This window comes from Doryrhamphus excisus, chromosome 22 (assembly GCF_030265055.1).
Source record: "Doryrhamphus excisus isolate RoL2022-K1 chromosome 22, RoL_Dexc_1.0, whole genome shotgun sequence".
NCBI classification, from domain to species: Eukaryota; Metazoa; Chordata; class Actinopteri; order Syngnathiformes; family Syngnathidae; genus Doryrhamphus; species Doryrhamphus excisus.
Window position 1 is genome coordinate 3,626,811 of NC_080487.1, and position 27,057 is coordinate 3,653,867.

General features: G+C 41.7%; 1 protein-coding gene across 6 annotated transcripts; it reads left to right on the top strand.

The window, feature by feature from the left end:
* The first annotated feature begins 1,872 nt into the window (after positions 1 to 1,872).
* Positions 1,873 to 26,761, top strand: pemt (phosphatidylethanolamine N-methyltransferase). Of its 6 annotated transcripts, none has more exons than XM_058061866.1 (10): positions 1,873 to 3,699; positions 6,173 to 6,227; positions 7,437 to 7,454; positions 8,932 to 9,039; positions 11,013 to 11,120; positions 15,350 to 15,465; positions 18,585 to 18,730; positions 20,423 to 20,534; positions 24,353 to 24,427; positions 24,744 to 26,761. In XM_058061866.1, exons 1-10 carry the CDS (start codon positions 3,650 to 3,652, stop codon positions 24,790 to 24,792), a joined length of 837 nt encoding a protein of 278 aa, XP_057917849.1. In that variant the 5' UTR covers positions 1,873 to 3,649; the 3' UTR covers positions 24,793 to 26,761. The 6 variants fall into 6 exon arrangements, with proteins under 6 accessions (XP_057917849.1, XP_057917850.1, XP_057917855.1 ...); XM_058061868.1 differs by lacking the exon at positions 1,873 to 3,699 and adding an exon at positions 5,497 to 5,973 and having other exon boundaries at positions 6,055 to 6,227; XM_058061867.1 differs by lacking the exon at positions 7,437 to 7,454 and having other exon boundaries at positions 1,874 to 3,699.
* The last annotated feature ends 296 nt before the right edge of the window (positions 26,762 to 27,057 follow it).

Here is a 27,057-nt window from a genome sequence, read left to right on the forward strand (position 1 = left end):
ACTGCCAGGAGTTCACGATTGCCAATGTCATAATTACGCTCGGCGGGGGACAGACGTCTGGAAAAGAATGCACAAGGGTGCCATCTCTGGTCCGTGCTAGTGCGCTGGGAGAGCACGGCCCCGACCCCCGTATCTGACGCGTCCACCTCAACAAGAAAGGGACGAGAAGGGTTAGGGTGAACAAGTAAAGGAGCGGTAATGAAACATGATTTGAGGTGGTTAAAGGCCGCGTCGGCCGCAGGGGACCATAAAAAGGGTGTCTTGGAGGATGTGAGCTTGTTCAGAGGTTCCGCGACCTTGCTAAAGTCTTGGATAAAGCGCCTATAGAAATTAGCGAATCCCAGGAACCTCTGTAAAAGCTTCCTTGATGTAGGAGTAGGCCATTCGGCCACCGCCTGGATCTTGGCGGGGTCGGGTCTGAGTTGGCCCCTCTCCACGATAAACCCTAAAAATGGCACGGAGGAGGAGTGGAAAGAACACTTTTGAGCCTTAACGAACAGACGGTTGGCTAAGAGCCTCTGGAGCACCAGGCGAACGTGTTGGAAGTGAGCGGAGGCAGAGGGGGAGAAAATGAGGATGTCGTCGAGGTAGACGAACACGAAACGTCCAATCATGTCACGTAATACGTCATTAATGAGGGCTTGAAAAACGGCGGGTGCATTAGTGAGGCCGAACGGCATGACGCGGTACTCGAAATGTCCCAGCGGGGTGTTGAAAGCAGTTTTCCATTCATCGCCCTCACGGATGCGCACAAGGTGGTAAGCGTTGCGTAAATCCAGTTTCGTAAACATGACAGCACTATGGAGGGGGGTGAAGGCAGCGTCGAGCAGGGGCAGAGGATATTTGTTCTTTATCGTGATTTTGTTAAGGGCGCGGAAATCGATGCAGGGTCGCAAGGAGCCGTCCTTCTTCTTAACAAAGAAGAACCCTGCCGCCAGGGGTGAGGAGGAGGGACGTATGTGGCCAGCCGCGAGCGAAGAAGAAATGTAATCCTCCAACGCCTTTTGCTCAGGCAGAGAGATATTATAAAGGCGCGAAGAGGGGAGTGGCGCTCCTGGCAACAAATCGATAGCGCAATCATAAGGACGGTGGGGTGGAAGTGACATGGCACGATCCTTACAAAAAACCTGGTGAAGGGAGTGATATTGCTCGGGCACAAAGGAGAGGTCGGGAGGAACCGGTGGTGACACGACAGGGTGAGAACTGGGAGACGAGGCGGAACGCAGACAATTGGAGTGGCAGAAATCACTCCAATTGGTAATTTTAAATACAGACCAGTCAATGACAGGGTTATGCTGTCTGAGCCAAGTAAGACCAAGGACCACCGGCGCCGAACGAGAAGGGATGACAAAGAAGCTAATAGTCTCTAGATGGTTACCAGTGAGACTCAGAGCGCACATACAAGTCTGGTGAGTGATACTAGCGAGGTGACCCCCGTCGAGAGAGCGAACGGACTTGGGAGGATGTAACTTGACAGTGGGTAATTTGAAGCGTGAAACTAAGTTACAGTCAATAAAATTATCATCAGCTCCAGAGTCAATGAGTGCCTGGACAGGTACCGCCTCCCCCCGCCACGACAGCGTACCTTCAATCTGGAGGCGTCCGATGACTGGTGAGGTCCTCTGTGATCCCTCGCTGGAGGGGGAGCGGCGTCGGCTCCTGGGACGCACGGGGCACCTGGTGACGGAATGCCCCGCCTCTCCGCAATACAGGCAAAGACTAAGTCGCAGCCGTCGGGCCCTCTCTGCCGATGACAGGCGGCTGGCCCCCAGCTGCATGGGTTCGGTCCCGCCAAGAGCCTCCAACGGGGGTCCGCTGATGTCCGAGGGGGGGGTGAGGGGGTCCGGGAGGTTGTCTGGAGGGGCTGGCAGCGCCAGGCGTGGGACGACGATCCGTCCTGGCCTACGTTGGAGAGCGCGCTCCCGCAGGCGGCCATCCATCCGAATGGAGAGGGCGATGAGCTCCTCCAACGTGTTTGTCTCGTCCCGCGCGGCCAGTTCATCTTGCAGGTGAGGGCTGAGGCTCCCCAGGAAACTGCAGCGGAGCGCCTTCTCATTCCAATCGCTCTCGGTTGCCAGAATGCGGAAGGTGACGGAATGGTCCGCGACGGAGGCGCCGCCCTGGCGAATAGACAGCAGGCGCATTCCAGCCTCCCGCTCTCGCATGGGGTGATCAAACACCCTCCTCATCTCAGCCACGAACAAGGTTAAATTGACCAGTAGCTCCGGTCTCTTCTCGGAGATGGCCATGGACCAGCGAGCCGCGCGGCCAGAGAGGAGGCTGAGCATATAGGCCACCCTGGCTGCGTCCGTGGTGTACGTGGCGGGCTGCTGGGCGAAGGTGAGGGAACACTGGTGAACAAACAACCCGCACTGGCCGAAGTCTCCTCCATACCGGGCCGGGTGGGGAATGCTGGGTTCGCGGGAAGAGGCGCCAAGTGGCGGGAGAGGAGGCATGACTGTCGGAGGCTTGTCGGAGGAGGGGGCAGGAATACGGGCATGGATCTCCTTAATAAGGCTAGCCATGCCTTCAAGCATCTGCTCGTGACGGCTGATGGACTCACCGTGAGCTTTGAGGGCAAAAAAAATCTTCTCCTGCTCTGCGGGGTCCATGCTTCATTTGGTCGTAGTATTCTGTCACGCCGAGGAGAGGGTAGACCCAAGAGAAGCACGCAGGCAGGAGTAGCTTGCAATAAAAGGTCTTTATTGCCTCCTCAAAAAGCAGGATAGTGACAACAAAAAACTATGGTGCAAAAAATGGAGAGCAAACAGAAAAGGCACCACGAAAAAGGCTAGCAAGGCTATACAAAACTAACTTCTTAGTGCCGGTAGGGAGCAGCTACCTGGCTGGCAGGAAGGCGTCGGGCAGGAGACTTGGCACCACTATGTGGTGGTGGAAGAGACGGCAAAAGGCTCAGGTCCAAACAGGCAAGTGGCGTGCGTCCATGTGGAACAATACTACGACGCCTTCCTGCTGCCACAGGTGTGCCTAAATGGAAGGTGGTGATTGAGAACACCTGTGGCTGGCCGGGTAGCTCCTCCCATCAGGGCGAACTGGGGCCTGAGGGGAGAGAGAGAGAGAGCATGAGTGGCAGGCAAGTGTAAATGGTGACAACACCAGTAGGCTGCTCCAGGAGCAGTAAGATGGTGTCACGCAATGGCGTGACAGCAACACCTGTAAGCTGTTTTTTGTAATAACTGTTTTGTGTATTCCTATTCTATATATTAAATGCACTTATGCACTTAAATAATGTACAATTAGTAGCGTATTCGTCTGTTGTTAACTTGTGTTACACGTATTATAACTAAATAGAAATTCCATTTACATTAAAAAAAAACAGTAAGGACATGAGGTGTTCTTCAGAGGAGAAACGCCGCCATCTTCAGGCAGTTTATTGTCATTACACGTAATCTAATGCATTTAATAATGCATTAGTCCTAGAGCTGTTAAAAAACATTTTTGGACATTGATTTTCATATTTTAGAGTAGTGTACTGCTTTGGCTACAAGGCAAAAAGCAGTATTGTAACTGAATGGAAATTCTACTTACATTAAAAACGCTAAAAACATGAAGGTGGGAAACGAGAAACGTTGCTATCTTCTGGCAGTTTATTTGCCATTACACGTAACGATTTAATCAGAAGGCGTTGATGCGAGCTACGAGGCTTTTTTTGGCCCGCTGGTTGCGTCTGATGTGTGGGTAAGTAAGTTTACGATTGAACTTTGAACGTTTATTTGTCTGATGCTTACTTAGCGAGTATATTTTTGTATGTTTCATTCGTGTTGGCGACGTGTATAAATACGAACGGCCTGTATTATATCCGTGTGTCCATAAGAGGGCGCCTTTGCACCATTTACAACCGTCTTGATTTACTGTTTGGATTGTTGCTACTGTATATAAAAAAAAATTAAATTAAATTAAAACAATATACAAAACATGTATACTGATACATCATCGGTGTGATTCTGGAGTTTGTTTTCCATGGACAATATAACAACCAGCGTGTATGTTCTCCATTGCTTTGGTGGAGGTCAATGCGGAATAGCACAGTGTCTTTAATACCATGATGGAAAGCAGGATTGGTGTAAAAGGGGGGTAAATTAAACCAATTCCAATGGATAAATAGGTGTGTGTGTTTTTAATATAGTCAGAAAATCATGAAAACAATCTAATGTATTTGGCAACAACAGTTAAATATCCACAGCTTCCATACTGACTGCCTCCAGCCCCCCCAGTGAAACTATTACAGTCTAATTTTAAGCAAACAACCCCCATGAACTCATGCTTAAAATGATGTTGCCGCTGAAAAAAAAAATGCACGTGGAAATGTGAATGTGAGCAATGGTGTGAATGAGCAAATTAAGAGGCGGTCACTTGGGAAGACTTCAGGGTCCCTCATATGACTTAAGACCATCTGTTACACCGGTTGCCCTTTGTATCGTTAGAGCTGAGTGAGGGCGCCGCAACCCCGCTGGCCCCACTCAAGTGGTCAAGGCGTGTGGTGAGTCTGATTCTGTGTGTTCAGCCTTTACTCGTTGCCTAGCAGTCCACCTTATTGTACTAAATTGACCAGGAACCCCAAACAAAGCCATGCGGTGTGTGTGTGTATGTGTGTGTGTGTGCTCATATATACGATTTACCTGCCAGGAATGACCCGAGCCCACAGTGAGTGGAGCATCCTGGAGTAATAGAGATTAGCCTCTGCTGTATCTGGGATTTGAATGGAATTCTGCTTTGATGGGTTAATCATGTGCTCATTTCCTTTTAAGTCTAAAAAGATGACACAATAAAGTACATCTTTGTTGCCTTGTTAAAGTACACTGAACACATTTATTTCCTTTTTTGTGCATTATAACACAAGAAAACTAGTTAATATCAGCTAGCTTACAATACTGTCATTGGGATACACCTATTTCGACTATGAAACCCTGTAAAAGAAACCGCTACCAACGTTGCCTGGTTTGATATCCATGCTGTGATCATGCATTAACAAGTACACTGATGATAACATGTAATAGTTGCAGTATCTTGTTGTATTTTGACGATTTAGAATACTAACCAAACCTCTTTCCTGCATAGCATTCAATGTCTAATTTTCTAATTTATTTATTTATCTAATATTTTCGTAGTTAGAGCATAGAAAACCTGTTTACAACCTAAATATGTTGTTTTTTTTTAACCATGATTAGAGCTAGAGCTGTGATTAATCAGTGTTTAATCGACTACCCAATTAATCGACAACTATTTAGGTAATCGATTAATCTTTTTTTTAAATAGAAATGTGTAAATATTGTCTGATTTCAGCCTCTCAAATGTGAATATTTTTCGAATTTTTTTGGTCAGCCACGAAAGCCAAAACAACAGATTTGCTTTCCGTACAATACTTCCTGTGGTGGCTATTGTCTTATCTTGTAGATTGCTGTATATTACCCCCCCCCCCCCTCCATGTCCTTCCCTTCCATAAATGTCCCACTACAGAAAGTTGGCTTTGAGTTTTGGCCCCCATTATAACACAAGAAAACGAGTTAATATCAGCTAGCTTACAATGCTGTCATTGGGATACACCTATTTTGATTATGAAACCCTGTAAAAGAAACCGCTACTGACGTTGCCTGGTTTGATATCCATGCTGTGATCATGCATTAACACGTGCACTGATGATAACATGTAATAGTTGCAGTATCTTGTTGTATTTTGATGATTTAAAACACTAACCAAACCTCTTTCCTCGGTGCATTCAAACATACTCATGCTAGTTCTGTCAACAACAGCAGGAACAGTAAATAGATTTTATTTACATTTACTGGCGAGACTGAAACAGTAACATGGGTGACGTTAAGCCACGCTTTCTGTATTTGCATTTGTGCACGTGGCTCTGTGTTTTTGCACGTATGTGTACAGGGCCGGTCTTCCTGCCAATGCAGTCTCATTAAGATAAGCCTCTTCCACTCAGCTGACGAATGTCAACAAAGGGTGAGTCAAAACTTGAGCCCTGATAATTCATGCACGCGTTACACACGGCTGGATCATGCTTGCTTTGTTTATTTTTCTCAGGAACACCCGGGATGAACAAATCCAATGTTCGATCAACCGTAGATAGTACCGTCACTCATTTCACAATTGATTATAAAATGTAGCTTCATGTTTTTGTATTGCTAACATATATTTTCAGTACATTGGACCCCTATGTTGTCGTGATGCAGCGCTCACTTCAGCCTGATGCCAAGGTTAGACCACTATTCTGATTCCATCAGTTCTACTATCGATTAACTGTTATTATCATTCATTGGTGGGGAATACCGAGAAATACTCAAAAATAATGAAATATGTTTTTATTCGGGATGTCCCAATATCAGCATAAATGTCAGCCTCTGCGCTCATCAAATCCACAACAATCCATCACCAATGCAATTACGCTTGTGCTATTAATGTAAACATCCTTTTTATTGTTATGATTATTACGCAACATGACAGTATGTGGCGAACATTGCCCTTATTTTGAAGGTCAGAAGTGTGTTGAGAATGTCTTGCGTTTGACTTTTTTTTGCCAACGCTTGCAGGTGTTAAACCTGAAAAAAATAAAAAAATAAAATAATGGGTCTTTATTTGTTTTGAGAACCAGCAAACATAGGATTCCTTATATATATATAAATAATATTTAATATTATTAATCTAATTATTTCAATTAATTATCTAATTATAAATATTATTTATCTAATCTATAGATATAGATTTATCTAATCTAATCTATTTATCTAATTTATTTATCTAATATTTTCGTAGTTAGAGCATAGAAAACCTGTTTACAACCTAAATATGTTTTTTTTTACTATGATTAGAGCTAGAGCTTTGATTAATCAGTGTTTAATCGAATACCCAATTAATCGACAACTATTTAGGTAATCGATTAATCATTTTTTAATATAGAAATGTGTAAATATTGTCTGATTTCAGCCTCTCAAATGTGAATATTTTTCGAATTTTCTTGGTGAGCCATGAAAGCCAAAACAACAGATTTGATTTCCGTGCAATACTTCCTGTGGTGGCTATTGTCTCATCTTGTAGATTGCTGTATATTACGCCCCCCCGTCCTTCTCTTCCATAAATGGCCCACTACAGAAAGTTGGCTTTGAGTTTAAGCCCCCCTGTGTGATTGAGTTTGACACCCCCGTTGTAGACTGTTTGCACCAATAGCTGGAAAAGTGTGGTGCTCAACTCCATTGTTGTGTTCTTGACCTAGATCCAACACAACTAGTGGGTATTCTTTTCTACAATTACTGTGCACTTCAAAGCAATTTTCTGCTATCAACTACCTAAATGAGACCCTCGATGCACACGGTCTCAGGTTTTCCATTTCTTGGTTTCAATCTTTCTGATTGTTACCCTTACGACTTGTGCTATTATGTTTATTTGCATGCTGGGCCTTTCAAACAAAGATGTTGCTGGAACTGTGGGTGAGTATATGAAGGTGCGGGGTGCAATTTGTTCTCCGCAGACTTTCCTGCTAGCATATGCTAGCCGGTGATGGGTTTTCGCACATTTTTGGAGTGACAAAAGTGGAATTTGGAGCCACGTTGTTTCCCTGCTTGCATCACGTTAACTTTTATTTGTCTCTCAGTTCTTCGCTAATGACAGCAGCACTTGTCGGAAAACAAATGTCAAACCAGCTAGGAGTGTTTTTTTTCTGTTAGAATTGGAAGTGTATAGAATTGATGCTGCTTTCCATTACACAACTGTGCCTCTTCCTGTTTCCATGACCCAGTAAAGTCTCTCGGTACGGTATGTGACCTTCACGAATGAGGTTTCTAAACCAGGTCTCGCTTTTATGATTGAAGGACATTCTCAATGAAAACTGCTTCAACACAATGTGTTGTGTTGAAAGTACCTACAGCTAACATCTACCTGGCTATCTGGAAGATGGGAGACCCTGACATAATAACAAATGATCAAATATTAAACAGGTAATACAAACACTCCTGCATCTAATTTACAGACGCAAGGGTCACCTCTACCAGCAGATGTCGCTATTGACGACACTTGTAGGAAAAACGGTGGAAGTACAAGTGCAGTATTGCCGATACCGAAAATGGTAACCATACTTTTTACTTGAAATGTCCCCGAATGAGTTTGTGATTGTGCCTGTAATTTATTGATCATGATTAGAATCAGAATAAAACACAAGTTTTCAGGTAAACAAAACAAACCATCAAACAATCAACTACATGGTGGCGCTCAAGGGTCTTATAACAGGTCAAGGCTTTTATTTTGACAGCAGAAGAAGCAAGCTTGCACACTACACACAGACTCTCATAACAGTTTCAGTCATGGTGTGACAAGACGTTCCAAAAACATCACACTACAAAACACAACAGACAAATAAATACAGACTCCAATTTATCTGTGACAAATTACAGACAAGACACTCACTGATTGAGAAGAACAACAATGAAAAACTGCGACTACAAACTACAAACTGAAGAGCTATGTACATCAACGGTGCCGCAAAGCACACTGGGATCCAGGAAGTGTTCCCAGCGACGCTACAATATACTGCATAAGACTGTTTAACAATATCAACAAATAACACAATTGCTATTTTTCATGACGTATAATTGTCATCCAAGACTACAAACGGCTCTCATTGTGTTGCATACAATGCAGAGAAGCAGGTCTTGTGTTATCTTATACACGTTCAGTAACCTTTTCACCAATACGACAAATCATAATTCAAATATTGTATTAGCTCAAACCAGTTCAAAGAAAACGAACTACATTTCCCAGAATGCAACACGAACGGCTGACAGCTAACTGGAAACATGTAGCACATAGTAGAGCAGAGTTGAACCTTTGAAAACCACATTTTTGCACTTATTCTGTTGGATATTGTGTATGTGTTGGTATTATATTGCAACTGTGTTATTGTGAACATAGGTGTGTATGACCAGCGATCTTTCCGGAGGGGTGAGCAACAACCCTGCTGACAAGTGTCATCGTGAACTCGACTGTTGCGGAGGCCTCAACAACGTTGACTATTCGAAGGTAAAAGACATAAATTACACTCCTAACCTTAATGAGCAGGGCTAAAAAAAACCTTCAGTCTACGTTTCCTAGCATAGACTGTTATTAGCACGAGAGCCCGGAAACCAACCTTTCAGCTTTCAAAATAAACGCCGCTTTAAATAATATCATATATCAATGTATACAGTAAACAGATATGACGACTACATTTCAAGAACAGACCTTTATGATGCCTGGTAGGGGGAAGTTAGCGGTTGACTTTAATATTACTGGGATTAAAGTGTCCCGGCACCGTGCCGGATCCCCGGCGTTTCAATATGACCAACCAAAAAAAAAAGGAATCGGACCCAGACAAACACAAACTCATAGTAGCCATACGATAGGACTCTGAATGCAGCAATTGCCAAGCCCCCCTCCACAAAACCGCTACTGTCCAATCCTTCGATTATGCTGCGTTCATGACAACTCGGGGAAATGTGTGTTTTTGTGTGCTGTGCTCCAAGAAGCTAGTGTATACTATAGGGATGGAGCCGAACTCGAATACGGTATTCGGAACGGCAGGAATAATTATATTTTTAACGAATAATTATTTCGAACAAATACTTTTTGTTACTTAATGCTTGTATTCGGGAAAATTAAAACATTGCAGTGCATGCCAGGATCAGCCAATGAGTGACCGGTGTTCAGCTGTCTGGGGTGGAGACAGAGCAGTTTGCCTGCCCCTCATAGGTCGCTGTAAGTGGAGGAGGAGGCTGAACTTAGCTGCATCCTATTTTGCTTTGTAAACATACTACCTTTCACCTCAAATGGGTTTCATATACTGTTTTCAAGTAATTACTGGTCAAAGAGTTTGACCAGGAGATTATTCTGTCGGGCTGCATTTAGTTGCTATTTACTTCTGCGGTTGGGCGTTCTCATGTTTGCCTCTGTTAGCATTAGCTCGCTAACTTTAAGGCTGTTGACAGTGTAAAGTAAATACTTGCATCATATGTCAATATTATCTTCTACAAAATTAATCTGCAGTAAAGTGAAATTTAAATGTACACGTTTATATGGAGTTTATAATGAGATATTTCTGATTAACAAGTAACACTAACGTTATAAGAGTTATAACCTAACATAGTCTAAAAATAAAGCTCATTCATCAACCCAATGGAAATATCATTATCAAATAGAATGCAAATATAAAACCAATCATTGAAAAACCCATGCACAAATTTAGCAAACAACAAAGTGATGAGCCAGGCAGTTAGGATTTACATAAACAATGTTTTTGTCCACCCCAGAAAGCTGACTGTAACATCCTTGAAGTGTCAGGCTTGCATAGGAATTTCAAAGTCATGATGTGCCGCTTTGTTGGCCGTTTGACAGCAGCGCAGGCTTATCTTTCTCCTCTTCCTCTGCCAACAAACACCCTATAATGCTTTGATTGAAGGCTTGATTGATGGTTTTTCCACAAATAAGAAGGTGGTGACATGTTTCATTATGTTCACTAGCGCTTTGAAAGGAAGTGCCTTCTTGCACCATACAAACACGGTTACAGTTTAACACCATTCAAAGACACGGGCGCAGTGTCAAGTCTGCATTTTCAAGGTGAGTTGAAATGGCGCGTCTGTGTGACTGCGGCGTCATGTTGTGTCCGCATAGACCACATTGCGGTTAATTGGTTCCAGGCCCGAATGTAGTAAGTGCATTTTTGTGAAGTAGCATTCCTTATTAGTAAATCCATTTTTTTGTTATAGCACAGAAAACCTGTTATCAACCTTCTAAATATGATTATCAACATAATTAGAGCCCTCTAGACATTAAAATAACACTCCTATAGTCACCTTTGCGCTCATATTAACCATAAATAGACATCAGAGAACATAAGCCATTAGTTGCTGTGGAGAACAAGAAGTGACATCAAGGGTTCAGAGTTAAGTTGGGATGCAACAGATTTTTGTATTTTAGCTGTATTTATTTTTTACACAATTGCCGTTTTTTCATTTCAGATGGACTTGAAGGTGTTTGAAGAAGTCTTAAGGCACATCAACTTCCACGACACAAATTTCCACATTGCTGTGATTGGGATCATTTTCAATCCCCTTTTTTGGAATGTGGTAAGTACCACTGTTTTTATTTGTTACCTCATATCTGACAGAAAAAAAGACAAATGTGTGCAGCTGTATACGATATTTCCTACACTTTGTGTCCAGCATCTCTATCTTCAGAATGAATCAGCAAATGACTTGTGTTAGTATCACTTTTATTGTATATAATGTGGATTGTCTAATCGTATGAATGCTAAAAAAAAAAGGTAAAAGTGGCAAGTTATTCCTATTATTCTTTGTTTGCACCACATTGTGCAACACTTAAGCACAGACTACTGGATCACTGCATGGACAAAAAAGGGTAAGGATTGCATGCCGGCCTTCATGCCTTTCCGGTGTGAGGATGATGCTGTGGTCAGTCCCACAGCCTTTACACATATGATGAAGTATTTCAGTTAAATCAAGTCCTGTGCATAATAGATTCTCGTCCTGTGTAGAATTGGTATAAAACGAGCATTAGATGGATGTCAAGCTGACATTAGATGCACGGAGCCGGGTGGTCAGTGTGTTCTGTTTTACTTCCTTGATGTGGGCATCTTAACCTACTTCCCATTGAAGTGGCATTAGATAAGATGTTATTTCTTAATGAGTTTTTAAAATATTGCTGCTTTAGAGAGTGTCGATAACAGTACTTCAACACATTTGGACTCACTGCACCTAACTGAAGAATAGCAAAAAAAAAAAAAAGGTTGTGATTATATACAGTACATACACAACAGGAGCAGTCTGTGATGAATCAGCAGCTTTGATGATTGGTTTCAATGACTGATTTTCCTATGTCCCTTTTGTATACAGTCTCGGGGGGGGGGGTTAGAATTGGCTTTAGAAAGGACATGTATATCTGCTGTCTTGAATGAAGGAGAATGTAGACATGGTGGTACTGCTCCATGTTTACTACTTGGTGTAATACACTCACAAAGGGAAATATCACAGAATATTGACAGATGTCGACCTTTTGCAGTCTAGTATATACGTAAGCTCCAATCATCCAGAAGAAATACACCTCTCTTCTCATCATCAAAAGACATCCCACATGGACCCAAGGTTGAAAGGTTGTTGTAAACACCATATTTGAGGAGATACACCATAGAGATAAAGGTGTGATGTTGGTTTTTTTAATCACACATTCGTGAGGTCCAACAAAAATTGGACTTTGCTCACAATATCTGTTGTAGTTTTGATGGTCTTGGTCAGTTCTACTCATCAAAATCATTTGAGCATCCCTTTCTGGACCTTGTTTTATGTGCTGGACCACTAATAAATTGCATACAATTCAGATTCAGGCATCTTTCCCCAACTCCGAGGTCATTTACTGAAGAGATGCATGCCTCGACCTGGTTTGACATTGGTCGTGTTGCACACCCACAATCAGATGACCTTACATGCCTCCTTTATGTCTTTTTTTTCACCCTATTTTTTGTCTTCCACCTGTTCTGCTCCATCAAGCAGAGATCAGCATTAGTTGAACAAATAGATGTGCCCGTGTGCACGCATCCCGTCGTGCCCATATGTGGCGATGAAGGCAGTGGATATTAAACATCACCTGATCTTCTACCTGCATATGAATTTGGATGGTCATCGGGGATGCGATGCACCGGGACCTAAATCCACGGGAACAAACTTATCAGCTCATTCTGTCCACATCTGCTGTTGTCCGAAATAGGAAATCCTGTTTTTTTTACTCTGGAAAACAATCAAATAGATGCCAAATAAAGACGCACAGTGTGATGACGTGGAACTTCTGTTGTTTGGGGGAAAACAGGCCAGGATCATACAGCAACTGCTTTAACTTTAACAAAAAATTGCATACTTCTAGCTCTAATGCAAAGTGTGGCAACCTTTATTATCTGCTATGGTATTTAAAAAATGACAAAAAATAATAGTCAGGTGCTTAATAATAATATAATAATAATTAATGGTCAGAAATGGAATTGACCTAAACTTGTCACTTGTGGCAGTGTAACCTCAAATGACTTCCAATGGAAGATCTGGTTCACTGATATCACTTTATGTATTTATTAATGACATCAGTTAAGAAGGCTCAGGCTACTGTAGTTTAGGTTGCAGCTTTAGTTTGTATTCAGTTGCCTCAATTAACACTGATGAAAGCTTAATACAACCGAAGATGTACAACCAACATTATCATGGTAAATGATAATGTTTGTAAAGTGCATGTGAATCATGCAAACCAATGCAGATGTTGCTTTTTTTCTTATGTTAATTTTGTCTTTTTGGGCCTTACAGTGTGTTTCATTCTGTTTGTGTAGTATAAATTTTGTTCGGTATATATTTGCTTTGTTTTCTGTTGTAACCATTGCACAGAATCAAATGCATTTGCATATTTTCTTAATTTTTTTTTATCATTGTGCTAAAACCTTTCCTGATGGTCTTGGACCCCTGCACAACAACTGCATTTAAAAACATACATTCAAATTTGAACTTGAGGATTTAAAAAGAGCATTGCATATTTAAAATGTAGTCAAACATCTTGTTCAGTACCAGCGTCCACGTCTCCAGAATATTTAGTCAGCGTTGTCTAATAGAGGCAGATTTGATAATGGTGTGCATGTGATCAATGTTCTTGTTCCCAGTCTCACTTGCTTACAGTGGGCCCGCACACATCCACACATTCATTCACGGATACTTGGCTGGCCGTGTGTTTGCATTCGGGTCCACGTTAAACACCGCTGTATATGGATACGGTGAAACCAATCACCAGCCGAGACTCTATCCATGAACACTAGCTTCAAGGTAGTTCACCGACTCTGGTTTGTGCAGGCTGCCATTTTGGTTCCCTACTTAGTGACGTGAAGGGGGTGATGAGTTCTGCGAGTTGCATCAAGTCCATTCAGAGCTAAGTGGTCTGGTGGGGAGTCGGGAAGGTGCCTGTTTCATAAGGCCTGATTGAATTTGTCTTGGGGAGCTGCAAGCTCCTGCTGTCTGCACTTTGCTATGATGGATGAGTCGAGTACAGCGTCGGTTGTCTTTATGCAGAACAGAGTATTTTTAGTGAGTAAATCATTTAGCCAGACTGTGTGGGAGATGAAATCCGCTTGGCTGCATCTCCAATAAAAGGAACAGGCCTGCTAATATATGTGGTGCATGTTTCACAAAGGATGAAGTGGTCATTGCTTTGTTTATGTTGCTTTTAGCTGATGGAATGAGAACCGGAATTGTTTGGAGTGCATTCATCAACCGTTAATTGTAAAAGTGGGCTTACTTTTCTATTGGGCGAGTCGAAGAGAGTAGCGGATAGGACTGCACAAAAAAAAATACAATCTCAGTTCACTAATTTCTAATGATCAATTTTACATAACTAACTGCATCATGCACCAATGATGCCATTTTAGTCAAGGACTTGCGTTGCACCGCGCTTGGCATGGTAGCCAACTTCCTCTTCACTCTCCTGGTCCTCCAGCAGGCCTCGCTTGCCAGGGCGGCAGAGCCAACTCTCCCTGGCCAGCGAGACGCGCTGGCTCTGATTCATTAGCTGGCTGGAGAAGCGATGCCATGAATTCATTGACTTTTATTTTGATTTGTCTTTTATTTTGGCCATGACTTTATGTATTTCTTTCAACTGTCCTTCCAGGACCTCCCATGAATATTGTCACAAAGCAGGACAAGACAATGTGTCTAATAGTTATAGTATTTCTAAACAATGTGAAACATTTTTCCCAGGTCATTATGATCTCCATTAAAAACAAGAAAATCTTAATTCACATTTTTGCAGACTTATGCAGGCCTAGTAGCATTTTAATGCAGTGGAGGTGGATTGTATCTAAAGTGGAAGGTGACACCAACAGTAATGGAGGTCGTATATCATAAATTCATGCAATATGTGTTCATAATGACTCTCCATCAAGATTGAATCTGAGTGGGTTCGTTCAGCGCTTCACTTGTCTTTTAGCACCACATCAAGTTCATTTCCGCTCACTTTTGTCTTATTCTTTCTCACTTTGTGCTTTTGCTCTCCTTTCAAGAGCAACACGTTGCCGTGGCAACTCGTCTTTTGCTTTCTGCCTCAGCCTTTTCAGTCATCGACGCACTTACTCAACCCACAAGTCGGTTTTTGAGAGACTGCAAACCTGCTCTCCATACAAGTCCATTCCTTCTGGAAGATTCCAATATGTTGTCACTGTGCATTAATAATAAACACGTGTATGAATGACACCAGCACAACCTCCATGACCCCCCCTCCCTTAATAGGCATCTTATATTAATACGATTTCTTGCCTCAGGTTGCAAGATGGGAGCACCAGACACGTAACCTCTCCAGGCTTTTTGGAAGTCCCTACCTCGCCTGTTACTTCCTGGGTTTCATCATCATCCTTCTCAATGTGTATCGCAGTCACAGGTACAGATGACACTTTGTTCTTCATTGCAATCATGGTCTTGGACCATAATTCATCGATTTGTTGTTGTTATGCTTCTTATGCATCATTTCATTTTCTATCACTGAAGAGTTTTCTTAAATTTGAAGAGTAAGCTTTTTGCAAGTATGATGATACCTGGCCAGTACACGGGTGGCAACATGAAGGTGGAAGCATGAAATGTATCTTTTTTTTCACATTACATCTGATGCAATCAGGTTTTCTCTTAATATAATTTCTCTTATTGTAAGTCTTTATCTCTAATTCCAATAATATTACAGCTGTATTTTGTTGTTTTTCTCCCCCAACTATTTCAACTTTTGTCCTGTAAATGTTTTTCTTGTAATTATGACATTTTTCCCCAGAATTTTTGATTATATTCTCCTAAAATATTTTTTTCCACAACCTCATTTTCCAAAAAATTCAACTTGATGGATGTCAATTTAAGAAATGAAATCTCCAAAATTAAACCAATTGGTCATTCATTATTTTGTGAAATGTTTTATTTTTTCTTGTAAATTTATTACAAGCTGGAAAGTCACTCAAAGTGTCATCCTTAGTGTGGCCCCATGTAAAAAAAAATATACTGATGCTTCAAAATACCAAGAGCTAAACACAGTTAACTATTAATTAGCCTGTGCTTTTCTACCATATTTCTTCCATCTTCAGTTTCACACTTAGCTCTTGGCATCCAAACCTAAGGCATGTTTCCACTGGGCACACTCCCACTCCTGCCACGCTGGATCCAAATGGTGACAGCGTGCCCTTTTCATGTTTCCTGTCTCAGGAAATTTCTGTAATATCCCTTGCCAGCGAACAGAAAACTTAATAACAAGACATTCATGTTTGTAGACGACTACAATGTAGTCAAGTCAAGTCCTTAATCACAAAAGAGCCTCAAAGGGCTTAAACAAGCAGGCGACAGTAGACAACAGTATCCTAGTATCCCATCAGGGCAAGGAAAAACCCAAGACCCCTTAGGGAAAAAGAAACCTTGAGAAGGGACTGCAGATGTAGAAATCCCCTTTCTAGGATGACCAGACTGTAATGGATATCGAGAGGCTAACATGTGACAATTAAATATAAATAGAGAATATAATAGTCCGGGTCCAAGATGTAATGCCATCAGGGGAGGTGGTCAGGAGTGGGTCTTGGGATGATCACCATCGCTCTGCTGCAGTGCCTCCGCAAGCGGACCTTACCTGCTGAAAATGACTAATATGCCTTCCATCAAGTTGCTCATCTTATTCATATTAATAAGCACAATGTTATGCATTCTTCTCAATGATAGTAGGGTCCAGTGTTGATGTGAAAGGAACTTTTCGCAAAACCACACTGTTTTTCAATCAATGCAAGCCTATTCAGAGCTCAGTCGGCACACCCAGTAACCTCCTGCCCACGCCCCCCCTCCCCCCAAACCTTATTTCCCATTTCTTTTTCCATTCCGAAACCCAGCAGCATGTCCGAACGCGCCATCTTACTTAACGCACAGCCCAGCAGTTGCTCTGTTCTTTTTTTTCCTGATTTGATGCAACAACACAACAACACACAGCATCACATTACTCTCGGGGCTGCCTTTAAAAAGGCAACACCGCCATAAGAGTCGCAGCACAGACCCCCTAACCCAGTTTTTTCTTATCAAGTCCAAACCTAGTTCTGATCTGGGGGGCATTTTGATCAGCTGTAAGTGTGTTATATTCAGACAACACCCACAGAGAGGGCCAAAAAAATATGTGCATGTATTTAATGAGTTATTTTCACCCAATTCAGTGGAGCAAACTACAGCACAGTGTGACGACAGTCATGTTAACACTTTCCAAAGCTGTTATTTGATAACACACAGTCAACATTTATGCTATTAAGCAGACAAATGAAAGTTCATTCATAATTGGAGCTGCAATCACTCAGGCTAGCCTAGTAGCTGTTTTTTGATACAATCACACATCGATCATCTTGTGTTCTAAGTGCACGTTACTAGCCAATCAGACGGTGGGCTATGGCATTGCTACTGTGAATGATAATTATAGCATATGACATGGTTTGTCTGGTATCAGGCCTTCGGTTGAGGGCTGATACTGGCACGCAGGGGGCATGATACTGGGCCTGATACCAGACAAACCATGTGATGATCTTATTATCACATACAGTAAACCTCGGATATATCGGACTCGGATATATCGGAAATTCGCTCACAACGGACAGATAAAAAAGAACCAATTTTTCTGTAATGCATTTCCAATAAAAATTCATTGCATATATCGGATTTTTTATCACGGATTTCGCCTATTTCGGACAAAATCTCCAGTCCCGTTCCAATGCATTTCCATTAAATTTCCCTCGCATATATCGGATGGCCGCATCGTGGCGCTCCGATTCGCCGAATCGTGACAGGCCGCTATACGACGTCATTTGCAGTGTTTGCAGCGTTGCCTGCGCGTCCAGGTACATTGGAAACATAGTCAAGGAAGTGCCTTTTTATAACGGATAAAATCCGATTTACGCATATACCGGATATAAATCCGATATATGCGTAAAACGGACATTTTCCGGTATACGCATATAACGGATTTCGCTTATATCGGACAAAACCAGTGGGAACAATTGAATCCGATATATCCGAGGTTTACTGTACTATTTAATCATGAGCTTATTATCACGTACTATTTAATCAAAAGACCATTTTGTTTCCAGAAAATGTTCAGTTTATTACATGTATTATATCTAAACAGTGTAAACACAATCATTGCAAAAATATTTCAACAATAATATTTTATCAACAGTCTTATCTTATCAATGTCTGACAATTAAAGTTCCATTAATCAAGTTTTCGGCCAATTAATACTGTAGTATGTGATAATACATAAGTATATAATACAAGTGACACTCGCTTTTGATGTGTGGATAGTGTTTGGGGAACCCTGATAGAAATAAGAGACTTAAAGCATGAGAAGAGCAATGCTTAATGACATCAAATATGACTATAAACATACTCTTCATTATATTTTATTCACATTTCAAATGAGTTTGCTTAACCTTGCAGTGCTTTACTTTGCTCTGAATTGTCTCGCAAGTGCCACTTCATCTGCCCCTGTTCTCCCTGCAGCATGGCGGTGGTCATGAAGACCCAAGCCAGGTGGGAGATGATGGACAGGCCAGAGGTGTTCTACTTTGGTGTTCTTCTCATTGTGTTGGGCTCTCTGCTGGTGGTCAGCAGCTTTCTAGCTCTGGGATTTACCGGAACATTCCTTGGTAAGTGTGAAAAGCAGGCAGGATTTGTACCTTTGTGTCTTCTCTCACAGAAAGGTTGACATTTGAAACTTCTTTAAATATTCTGAGGGTTGTGGAACAAAAAAGTCAAGTGGTACACCCAAAAGAAGAAGAATAAACTCAATAATTTGGAGCATCCTGTGTCTTCCCCTGATCTAAATCCAATTGAGAACATTTGGAGATGGATGGCAAAGAGTGTTGACAAAAATGGACATTTCAGACAGTGGATGCCCTCAGTGAAGCCATCTTCACCACCTGGAGCAACATTCCCAATATCCTCTTGGACATCAAGGACCACACTGGCATCAAACCAAATGTTAAGGTGGTGAACAACAATGGCACAGCTATTGTTTTTTTTTAAATATGCTCTTAAAAGTCATAAATATATCAGCTTTGACTAAAAGAACCGTCAACACTATGAATGTTCCATGGAGAGTAATATTAAGAAGCTCCCTGTCCTTTAAAGCTCCTCCCACACTGGGGTCACGTAGACCTTTTGAGGGGAAAACCGGTGTTGATTTCACACGCTTTGCGCTATTGAGTACTCTGGAGTCGGCGTGACCTGATGAGTGATGGAGCAGAAACAAAGACAATTAGGGTGATAATGTGTCCACCACCTGGCCATGTGTCCAAACCCTTATCACAACTTACTGATAACCGCTACTACTGATGCTACTGTACACTTCAGTAAAACCAGGTCGTCCCTTTTTTCCTACAAACAGCAGGTCACAGAGAGAGAGAGAGCAGGTTTCATTTGGCTTTGAAAAGCCAAAATTGGGTTAAAATTGTTCCTGGTTTCCCCCCCCCATTTCAAGAGCAAACATATTTGTTTATATAATCTCTTCAGTTCCTACCCATGGGGTTCTCAATGAGTGTGCATGATTGCAATTGTTATGTAAGTTTGAGATTATCAGCTTCTGTCTGACAGAAAACTAGGCTATTTGTGCTTGCTTGTGTGCGTTTGTGTGTGTGTGCTTACTACAGGTTACAGGGAACAGTGGCCTCGTTTATTACAATTACTGTAAAGTTCAGTGGTCCTACTAATTGTTGACTCGCTTGCGAGTCAGCGAGGAAACGGTAGCTCTTTCTGTGCACTCACAATAATCTATCTTGTCATCCCATTGGAAATCACAGTGTCACAGTGCCCTCTTAACATGGACACGAAACTCCTCACACAGCAACATAACACTCAGAAAGTATACCTGAGAAATATACAAACATGCAACAATATGAGTTTCTAATGAAAAAAGAAGTAATTTACATTTTTCCCATAATGCACTGCGTCTGAGCAAGCATTTATTCGGGCCCTGCGGTGACGTCAGCCTCCCTCTGGGCTCCTCCTCTAGTGGACAGAGGCAGCATTGCATCAATTTTCTGTGCTGCTTGACCTCCGATGTTATGCTTTGCTCACATAAAATCCATTATGGTTGAAACTTTGAATTATTTAAAAATTATTTTTAAACTTGTATTGGTATATCTGTGTATATTTATTAGGTATACCTTCTGTGTTGTTGGTCAAGTCAATGCAGTACCACTATCTCTGTGTTGACCACCAGGGCAAATGAGACATCGTCACCGATAGTTGCTCAAAATGCAATAGTTTTATCAAATATATAAAAGTATTTCTTTCCTATGTGTATCAGAAATCATATAAATGTATTGACATGTCTCCAGGTGACTACTTTGGCATTCTGATGGATGGGAAGGTGACAGGCTTTCCTTTCAGCCTCATAGATAACCCCATGTACTGGGGCAGCACCTCCAACTACCTTGGCCTGGCACTCATGTAAGTTTTTACTTATTAATTTACTTAAGTGTGTGCTTATGTGTTTACATTATGAGCAACATATTGCAGTAAAGCAAGCAACAACAACTGCGTTTCCTTGATTAGTCATCATTAAGTGTGAAGTTGTTAATGCACAGATACATTTACGTCAACTTGCACTCTACATGGGGGGGGGGGGTCATGTGGACGACTCAAAAAAAAAAATTATCTGCAAATGAAACATGTTTTTTTTCCAAGTGACTTTCTTTTTGAAAAGATGTGGAAATATGTTTCCATGGAAACTAGAAGCACTTGTATTGTTAAGGTAAGCACTTCAGGGTTGATGAGCATTGAGCCGCTAAAAGCTGCTCAGTTTGATCGCCCCCTTTTTCCACAGACCTTGGCCCTAATTTGGATGTCTCAAATCGGTTTTGCATGATTTTTGTTTCACTTCTTGTCCCAAATATTTGAGTGATGTCTTTAACTATGTATTTATGAAGTATTTTTAACAGGTATTCAATGGGTACTCGCTTGCATGAAGACTAGAAGTCTAATAGTAATGACAATAATAAATGTGCATAGTGTGTTTGTGTGAAAAAAATCAGCCCAGAGAATCGTACTTTAAATATTAAGCATATTTTGCAGAATTGTGCTGCACTAATACAATTTTTGCTCTAATTTAAACCAGGCAATGATTTATTAAAATGTGTCTAAAGCAGGGGTGCTCAAAATAGCTACATAACGTTCATTAGGACACAAAGTTCAGTACATCCGGTTAGCATTTGCTAACCAAACATTACCGATATACAAGAATTGAAAATGATTATGCAGCCGATGTCAATGCAACATATTAAAAGGTTTCAGCAATGGCCACATTTTCCATTGATGTAATGAGCACCCCCTACCTAAAGGATCCAAGTCCTCCTATCAAAGTGTAATGCACAGGGAGGGAATGGGGAAAATGAACTAATCAACTCCTTCCGACCCTCCCTGTGTTGTATAGACTGGCACACATTAGACCACTTAGCAACCCCGCTGTGCAACCTGGATGGAGATTAGCTGACACACATTAGGGGCACTGACGGCATACACGAACACGAGCTGGACTCGTGCAGTTATATAAATAGGACGAGAGCTGAATGCGTTTCATGATTTCATTCTGCTTCGATATTGTGCAGATCACTTCAGGTATTATTATACCGTCTCCCTAAGTGGGTTCTAGTGTCTGTTACACAGAGACGGAGACGCTGGTCAGCTATTATGTCAATGACCTCAACAGTGCCCCAGTACTAGCCATAATGACAGCACTTTTGGGCTTGGGCCTATATAATATTTTTCCATTTCAGCATTTTTTCAGAACTTTTTGTCGAAACTAGTCTATTAAAAGTGTTTTGTTTTTTTTTTCAGAAAAGTACAGTTAATGACCAGAATTCTCTGAGTACCCCTGAAAAGCACACTAGGTAATAAGTATCATGTCACCAGCAAAGACATCCTATAAACCTTGCCATCCTACCTACTCTGGTGTTCCCGGCATCACTAGTTAGCTCCAATGATTTTTTTTTTTTCCCTCCACCGGAGTTCAGTGGCTACTTTGGTTGAAGCAGTTCTACGCTTCAAATTAGCATCCACTTCACTACTGGGTGGGAACTTAGCCATTGTCATGCTCTGTGCTTTTTTCGATGGGAACAACAGAATTCTGACCTTGGGACCTTCGCCTGAATACATGCACGCAAGGTCTAGATTAGGTATGTGTATACTGTGTGTGCATTGTGAGAAGGTTCAGTCAACTAACCCCAAGATGAGTACAAAGCAAGCAAATCCACATCACATGATTAAGTGGTGTTTTTCCCATTTTTATATATCGCTTGGGGCGTTGTGAACACCGACATACAGTCGCCACTGTTTAAACCCCGGTGACCTTGTGGGCGCAAGACCACATTTCTTCTCTTGTCAACATGTCCACCTCCCAGTCCTGCTACACCCATACCATGAATATGAGTTTACTATCAGTCCAATGGGTACAATTGCTATTTGACCCCATCCTACTCACATAGATGATGACAGTCGTGCATGACGCTACATTGTGTGGGGCCTGAGACTAAGCTGAATTGTACAACTTTAAGAGCAATTGCATTTAGTACTAGTACTGTAAACAGGTTTCTATGTGGTCCCATATCCGTATCAGAAGTGTGCTCCCGTCACAAATTTGCATATTCGTGTGTACAGTCACACATTTCTGCACGGAGCAAGAATCAGCACTTGCAGAGCAGATGCTCCGTCTGATGCTATCGGTGGGCTACCGCTGAAGATGCAACATTTGTGACTCAAATGGCAGCTTTTTTTTCAAATAGCACGACAGTTGAACAATAGCACTGGAGTGTCTTCAGTGTGCTGCCTTTCATTCATTCATTCATTCATTCATTTTCTACCGCTTTTCCTCAAGAGGGTCGCTGGGGGTGCTGGAGCCTATCCCAGCTGTCTTCGGGCGAGAGGCGGGGTACACCCTGGACTGGTGGCCAGCCAATCACAGGGCACATATAGACAAATAATAATGATAATGCTAATAATGATAATGCTAATAATGATAATGCTAATAATGATAATGCTAATAATAATGCTAATAATAATGCTAATAATGCTAATGCTAATAATGCTAATAATGCTAATGCTAATAGTGCTAATAATAATAATAATAATGCTAATAATAATAATAATAATAATAATAATAACAACAACAACCCTGGTCTCCTAGCTGTGAGGTCTGCGCGCTAACCACTAGACCCCCGTGCCGCCCTGCTGCCTTTCAATGAGACTTCATATGGCTTGATTTAATGATTGATACACAAAGTACAGGTGCAGACATTGACATAAAAATGCACAAAATTGGCTATAAATAAATAAATAAATAAATAAAAGGTTGGACACACGGCTCGTGTCCTGTGAATTTGCAGGGGATGGACTACTGTACTTATACAGCATGACTGAGTCATTCCGACCACATTGACCATCAATTTATCCTCCTTGTGTCGCCATCATTGTCTGGGTAACTGGGTCAGTTTCATAAGTGTCATCAGCGATTCAGCTAAATAATGCCCCCCCCACTGTGTGTTGCTGCTTGTGTATCCTACTCTTTGGGTTACAGTTTACCAACTGGTGTGAATTAAGATGTTTCTTTTAATATGCAGGCTTTACACAACAGTTTAGTGTTCAAGAATCCACCCCAGAGTGGAACGGAAGGGTTTTGCTGGACATGTCGGCGACTACTCCACACAAGTAGGCTCTTGCAGTCCACTTGCTTGTTGGTCTGTTTTTTATTGACCCTTCGGCTTTTACTTTCATTATGCTAACAATGTGTGTGGGGGCTTTTTTAATGTATTTTTTTGAGTTTGATTCCTGATGTAATGGGTCAGTGGGACTCTATGCCGCGCAGGAATATGTAGGTCAGTCTCCGTAACCATGTTCATTTGGTCTGCAGATATCAGTTGAAGCATTGCATAATTTGCATTAAGACATACATACATACATACTTACATAGATATTGCATTGATGTTCTGTTGTTTCCTGTTTCTCTATTGTAATCGAATAATGTGTTTTGTTGTGAGACAATGTAAAGGTGATCAAGTCTGGTGGACCAATGTCGTATGTCATATACTATGTCTATGTATATATACTTGAAAATGTTAATTTAGTCCAAGAATACATGAAATGGGATTAAATGTCCGTATGTTTTGTCTCCTAGTAAGCCGTGGTCAACGACAAAAGGGCGCTAAGATCTTTATTTTAAGGACGTCAGTACTTAGTTATAACCTACCTAATGGCTTATTTTTTTTCCCCTCCAGAGGTGCGAGTCCTGTGGGTCTTTTCCTGACTGCGATTGTAGCAGTGGTCTACAAGATTGCCATCCAATTTGAGGGGTAAGTCCAATCCAACACTTTTGTCTGTTCTGCCTTGTGGTAATTGCATTTTATACACACGGTCAATTGTCGGAATTGAGCCTTCAAACATGAAACAACCACCTCATTCGACTTTGGGGTCTGGAAGTGAGTTGCAGGGGCCGGTTCCCTTTTTGTGCAAGAGAGTGGAAGTACATGACATTTGGCTTCATGTCACACATATGCAGTAAACTTCACGTACTTCACGGTTCACGGAGCCGGGTGCTGGTACGGCGTGGTTACGGCGTTGATATCTTTGATTTATTGTCCCGTGATGTTTGTTCTGCTGTATTTGCAGACCTTTCACTGAACGCATCTATCAGGGGAGGAGGCGCAAATACGAATAATGGCATCTCTGCAAGTCGTGTGAGGATTCGCTGCTGATCGAGAGGACCTCTAAACGGGAGTATTGCTTTCAACCTTTAAAACGACATGTCCACTGTTCCGCTTTTAGAATAAAAACATCACCATGTGAAATTTGGTGTACAGTATTTTCTCCGATAACGGCTGCGTAGACATCAATATGTTATATTCTTAAAAAAATACAGAAATAAAAAATACCAATGATCTTTAAATAATGTTTTATACCCAAACACCTCCATACCGCCACCAGTGGTCAACCAATTATAACACTTAGATTAGTCCAAAACAAACCAGGTGAATTCAACCACCTAAAAGCTCGTTACATGTGGCTCAGCGCTAACTTACTCTACATGAGTATGAATGATTAATATTGATTTTTATTCCTTTAAGGATTTATTGGGGCCACTAATTTGGAGTGATTATATGTGCTTATGTATATACAGTACGTACTATGTTGACTATACATGATGAGACATTAATTAAATGCCATCTGTAATCAATTAATCTAGTTAATGTATTAATTTCCCCTAAAGCCCTCACCTTGAGGTATTAAATTCGCTACATTTTTGTGTCAGTTTTTTGAATGCATCATCACGGGTATGACTCACAAACAAGATTCCCTCAGGTGGAAATGTCATGGGACTAGAAGAATCCAATGTTCTTCTTCAACATCTGCTTAACCTGCATGGATTGTCCTTATCCGAGGAAGCAGCCTCAGGACAAAACTGAAAAAACACGAAGAACAGCTTTGAGGGGCCTGACTGTGACGCAAACTCCAGTAACTTGAGTCCACTGATCAACAAGTACTTATTAATGGTGAGAAGGAACCAGAAGAGCATCTAACGGACGATGCCTGACCCAAGGTCATTCTGCCCATTCAGTCACAACACGCACACACCCTGACCTACATGTCAAAATCTCATTTCCTTCAAGTGGTGAAGATCAAAGAAGATAAATGGTTACTTGAAATTGCTTGATAGGCCTTTTTTGGCAGAAATTGCAATTTTCCAAAATTGTATGTGAACGCTACATCACAGCAATTTGAAGATATCATGCAAATATGGCGCCTATTTTCTGTAAGTAGTAGATATCGTAGAATCTGGAAGACGGAAGCAGCGATTCGGCGTGCCCAACATCTGCTCGTCATGATTGATGTGGCGGGTAAAGCCGCTAGCACTCTGTCACTGAAAATATCTCGGAGGAGCCAAAAATGGACAAAGTAGCCGAAGTTAATGAATCTGCATCTCGGCCTCCTGCCCTCCTCCTGTCATGCCTGTCATTGCCTACCCCGCTTTCACCTTGGAGACCCCGCCTCCTGCCTGATTGTGCTCAGGTGTCCCTCATCACCTGATTACCTGGCTTGCTATTTATTGCCTCTGATTCCTCCTGTCTGGTGCAAGTTTGTTGTACATTCATGTCTTGTCCTAGAACTCCTTGTTATCGCCTCGTCGCCTGGTTTTCGACCCTTGCCTGCTTTTCGACTTCTCCTGCTGCCGCTCTCTCGGATACCTTTGCCTTATTGTACCGACCTTCACTCTCGTGTAGTGCCTGCCAACTTCCTTCCCACGTCCCGCCTTGACATTTACTTTATTAACAGAGCATAGAAAAGCTGTGTATGACGTTCTAAATATGTATATAACATTGTTAGAGCCCTGCAGACCAGAAATAACACCCCTACAGTCACCTTGATATTCCTATTATTCATTGTTTACACATGTTTACACTCGAGATGAACTCAAGAGCTAACCAGGTACCCTCTATTTACAAAGCCAAAATATACCACTTCCACACATATGGGAGTAGAGTAAAATATCACTTGTATTTCAATATGTTTTGACTAGAGCATAGTAATTATTATAATTACATACATCCATTAATTTTTATTTTATGCAGGATAGTCAGGGTAGCATCCCATAATTTCAGCTGAATAAAGCATAAACATTTTTTAATGAGCATTATGATCTCATGTATCTTTTTTCAACAGTCGTATGCATGTAAGCATAACTGTATATACTGTGTATACTGTATTTGCCTGGTTGTGACTTTAGCGCCCCCCTTTGGTCATTCTGATAATCTGCACCTTTAAGAAACTGAAATCCTTGCCTCCCTGTGGCAGTTTGGGACACAGCCACGTGCACAGAGGCGTAGTGGATGAGTTTGGTGTGGAAGAACAGACACGGTGAGCCAGTGGGTACTCTGGCATGATCTTTTACCCTATTTTACCTTTTTGTATAGGGCAAAGCAAAGGT

Excerpts from the sequence above, each read along its gene's own strand:
- pemt (XM_058061866.1), top strand. The coding sequence starts at position 3,650 with ATGCGAGCTACGAGGCTTTTTTTGGCCCGCTGGTTGCGTCTGATGTGT. Across the intron at positions 18,731-20,422 it reads ATTTACCGGAACATTCCTTG|GTGACTACTTTGGCATTCTG; the intron begins GTAAGTGTGAAA and ends ACATGTCTCCAG. Across the intron at positions 24,428-24,743 it reads ATTGCCATCCAATTTGAGGG|ACCTTTCACTGAACGCATCT; the intron begins GTAAGTCCAATC and ends CTGTATTTGCAG.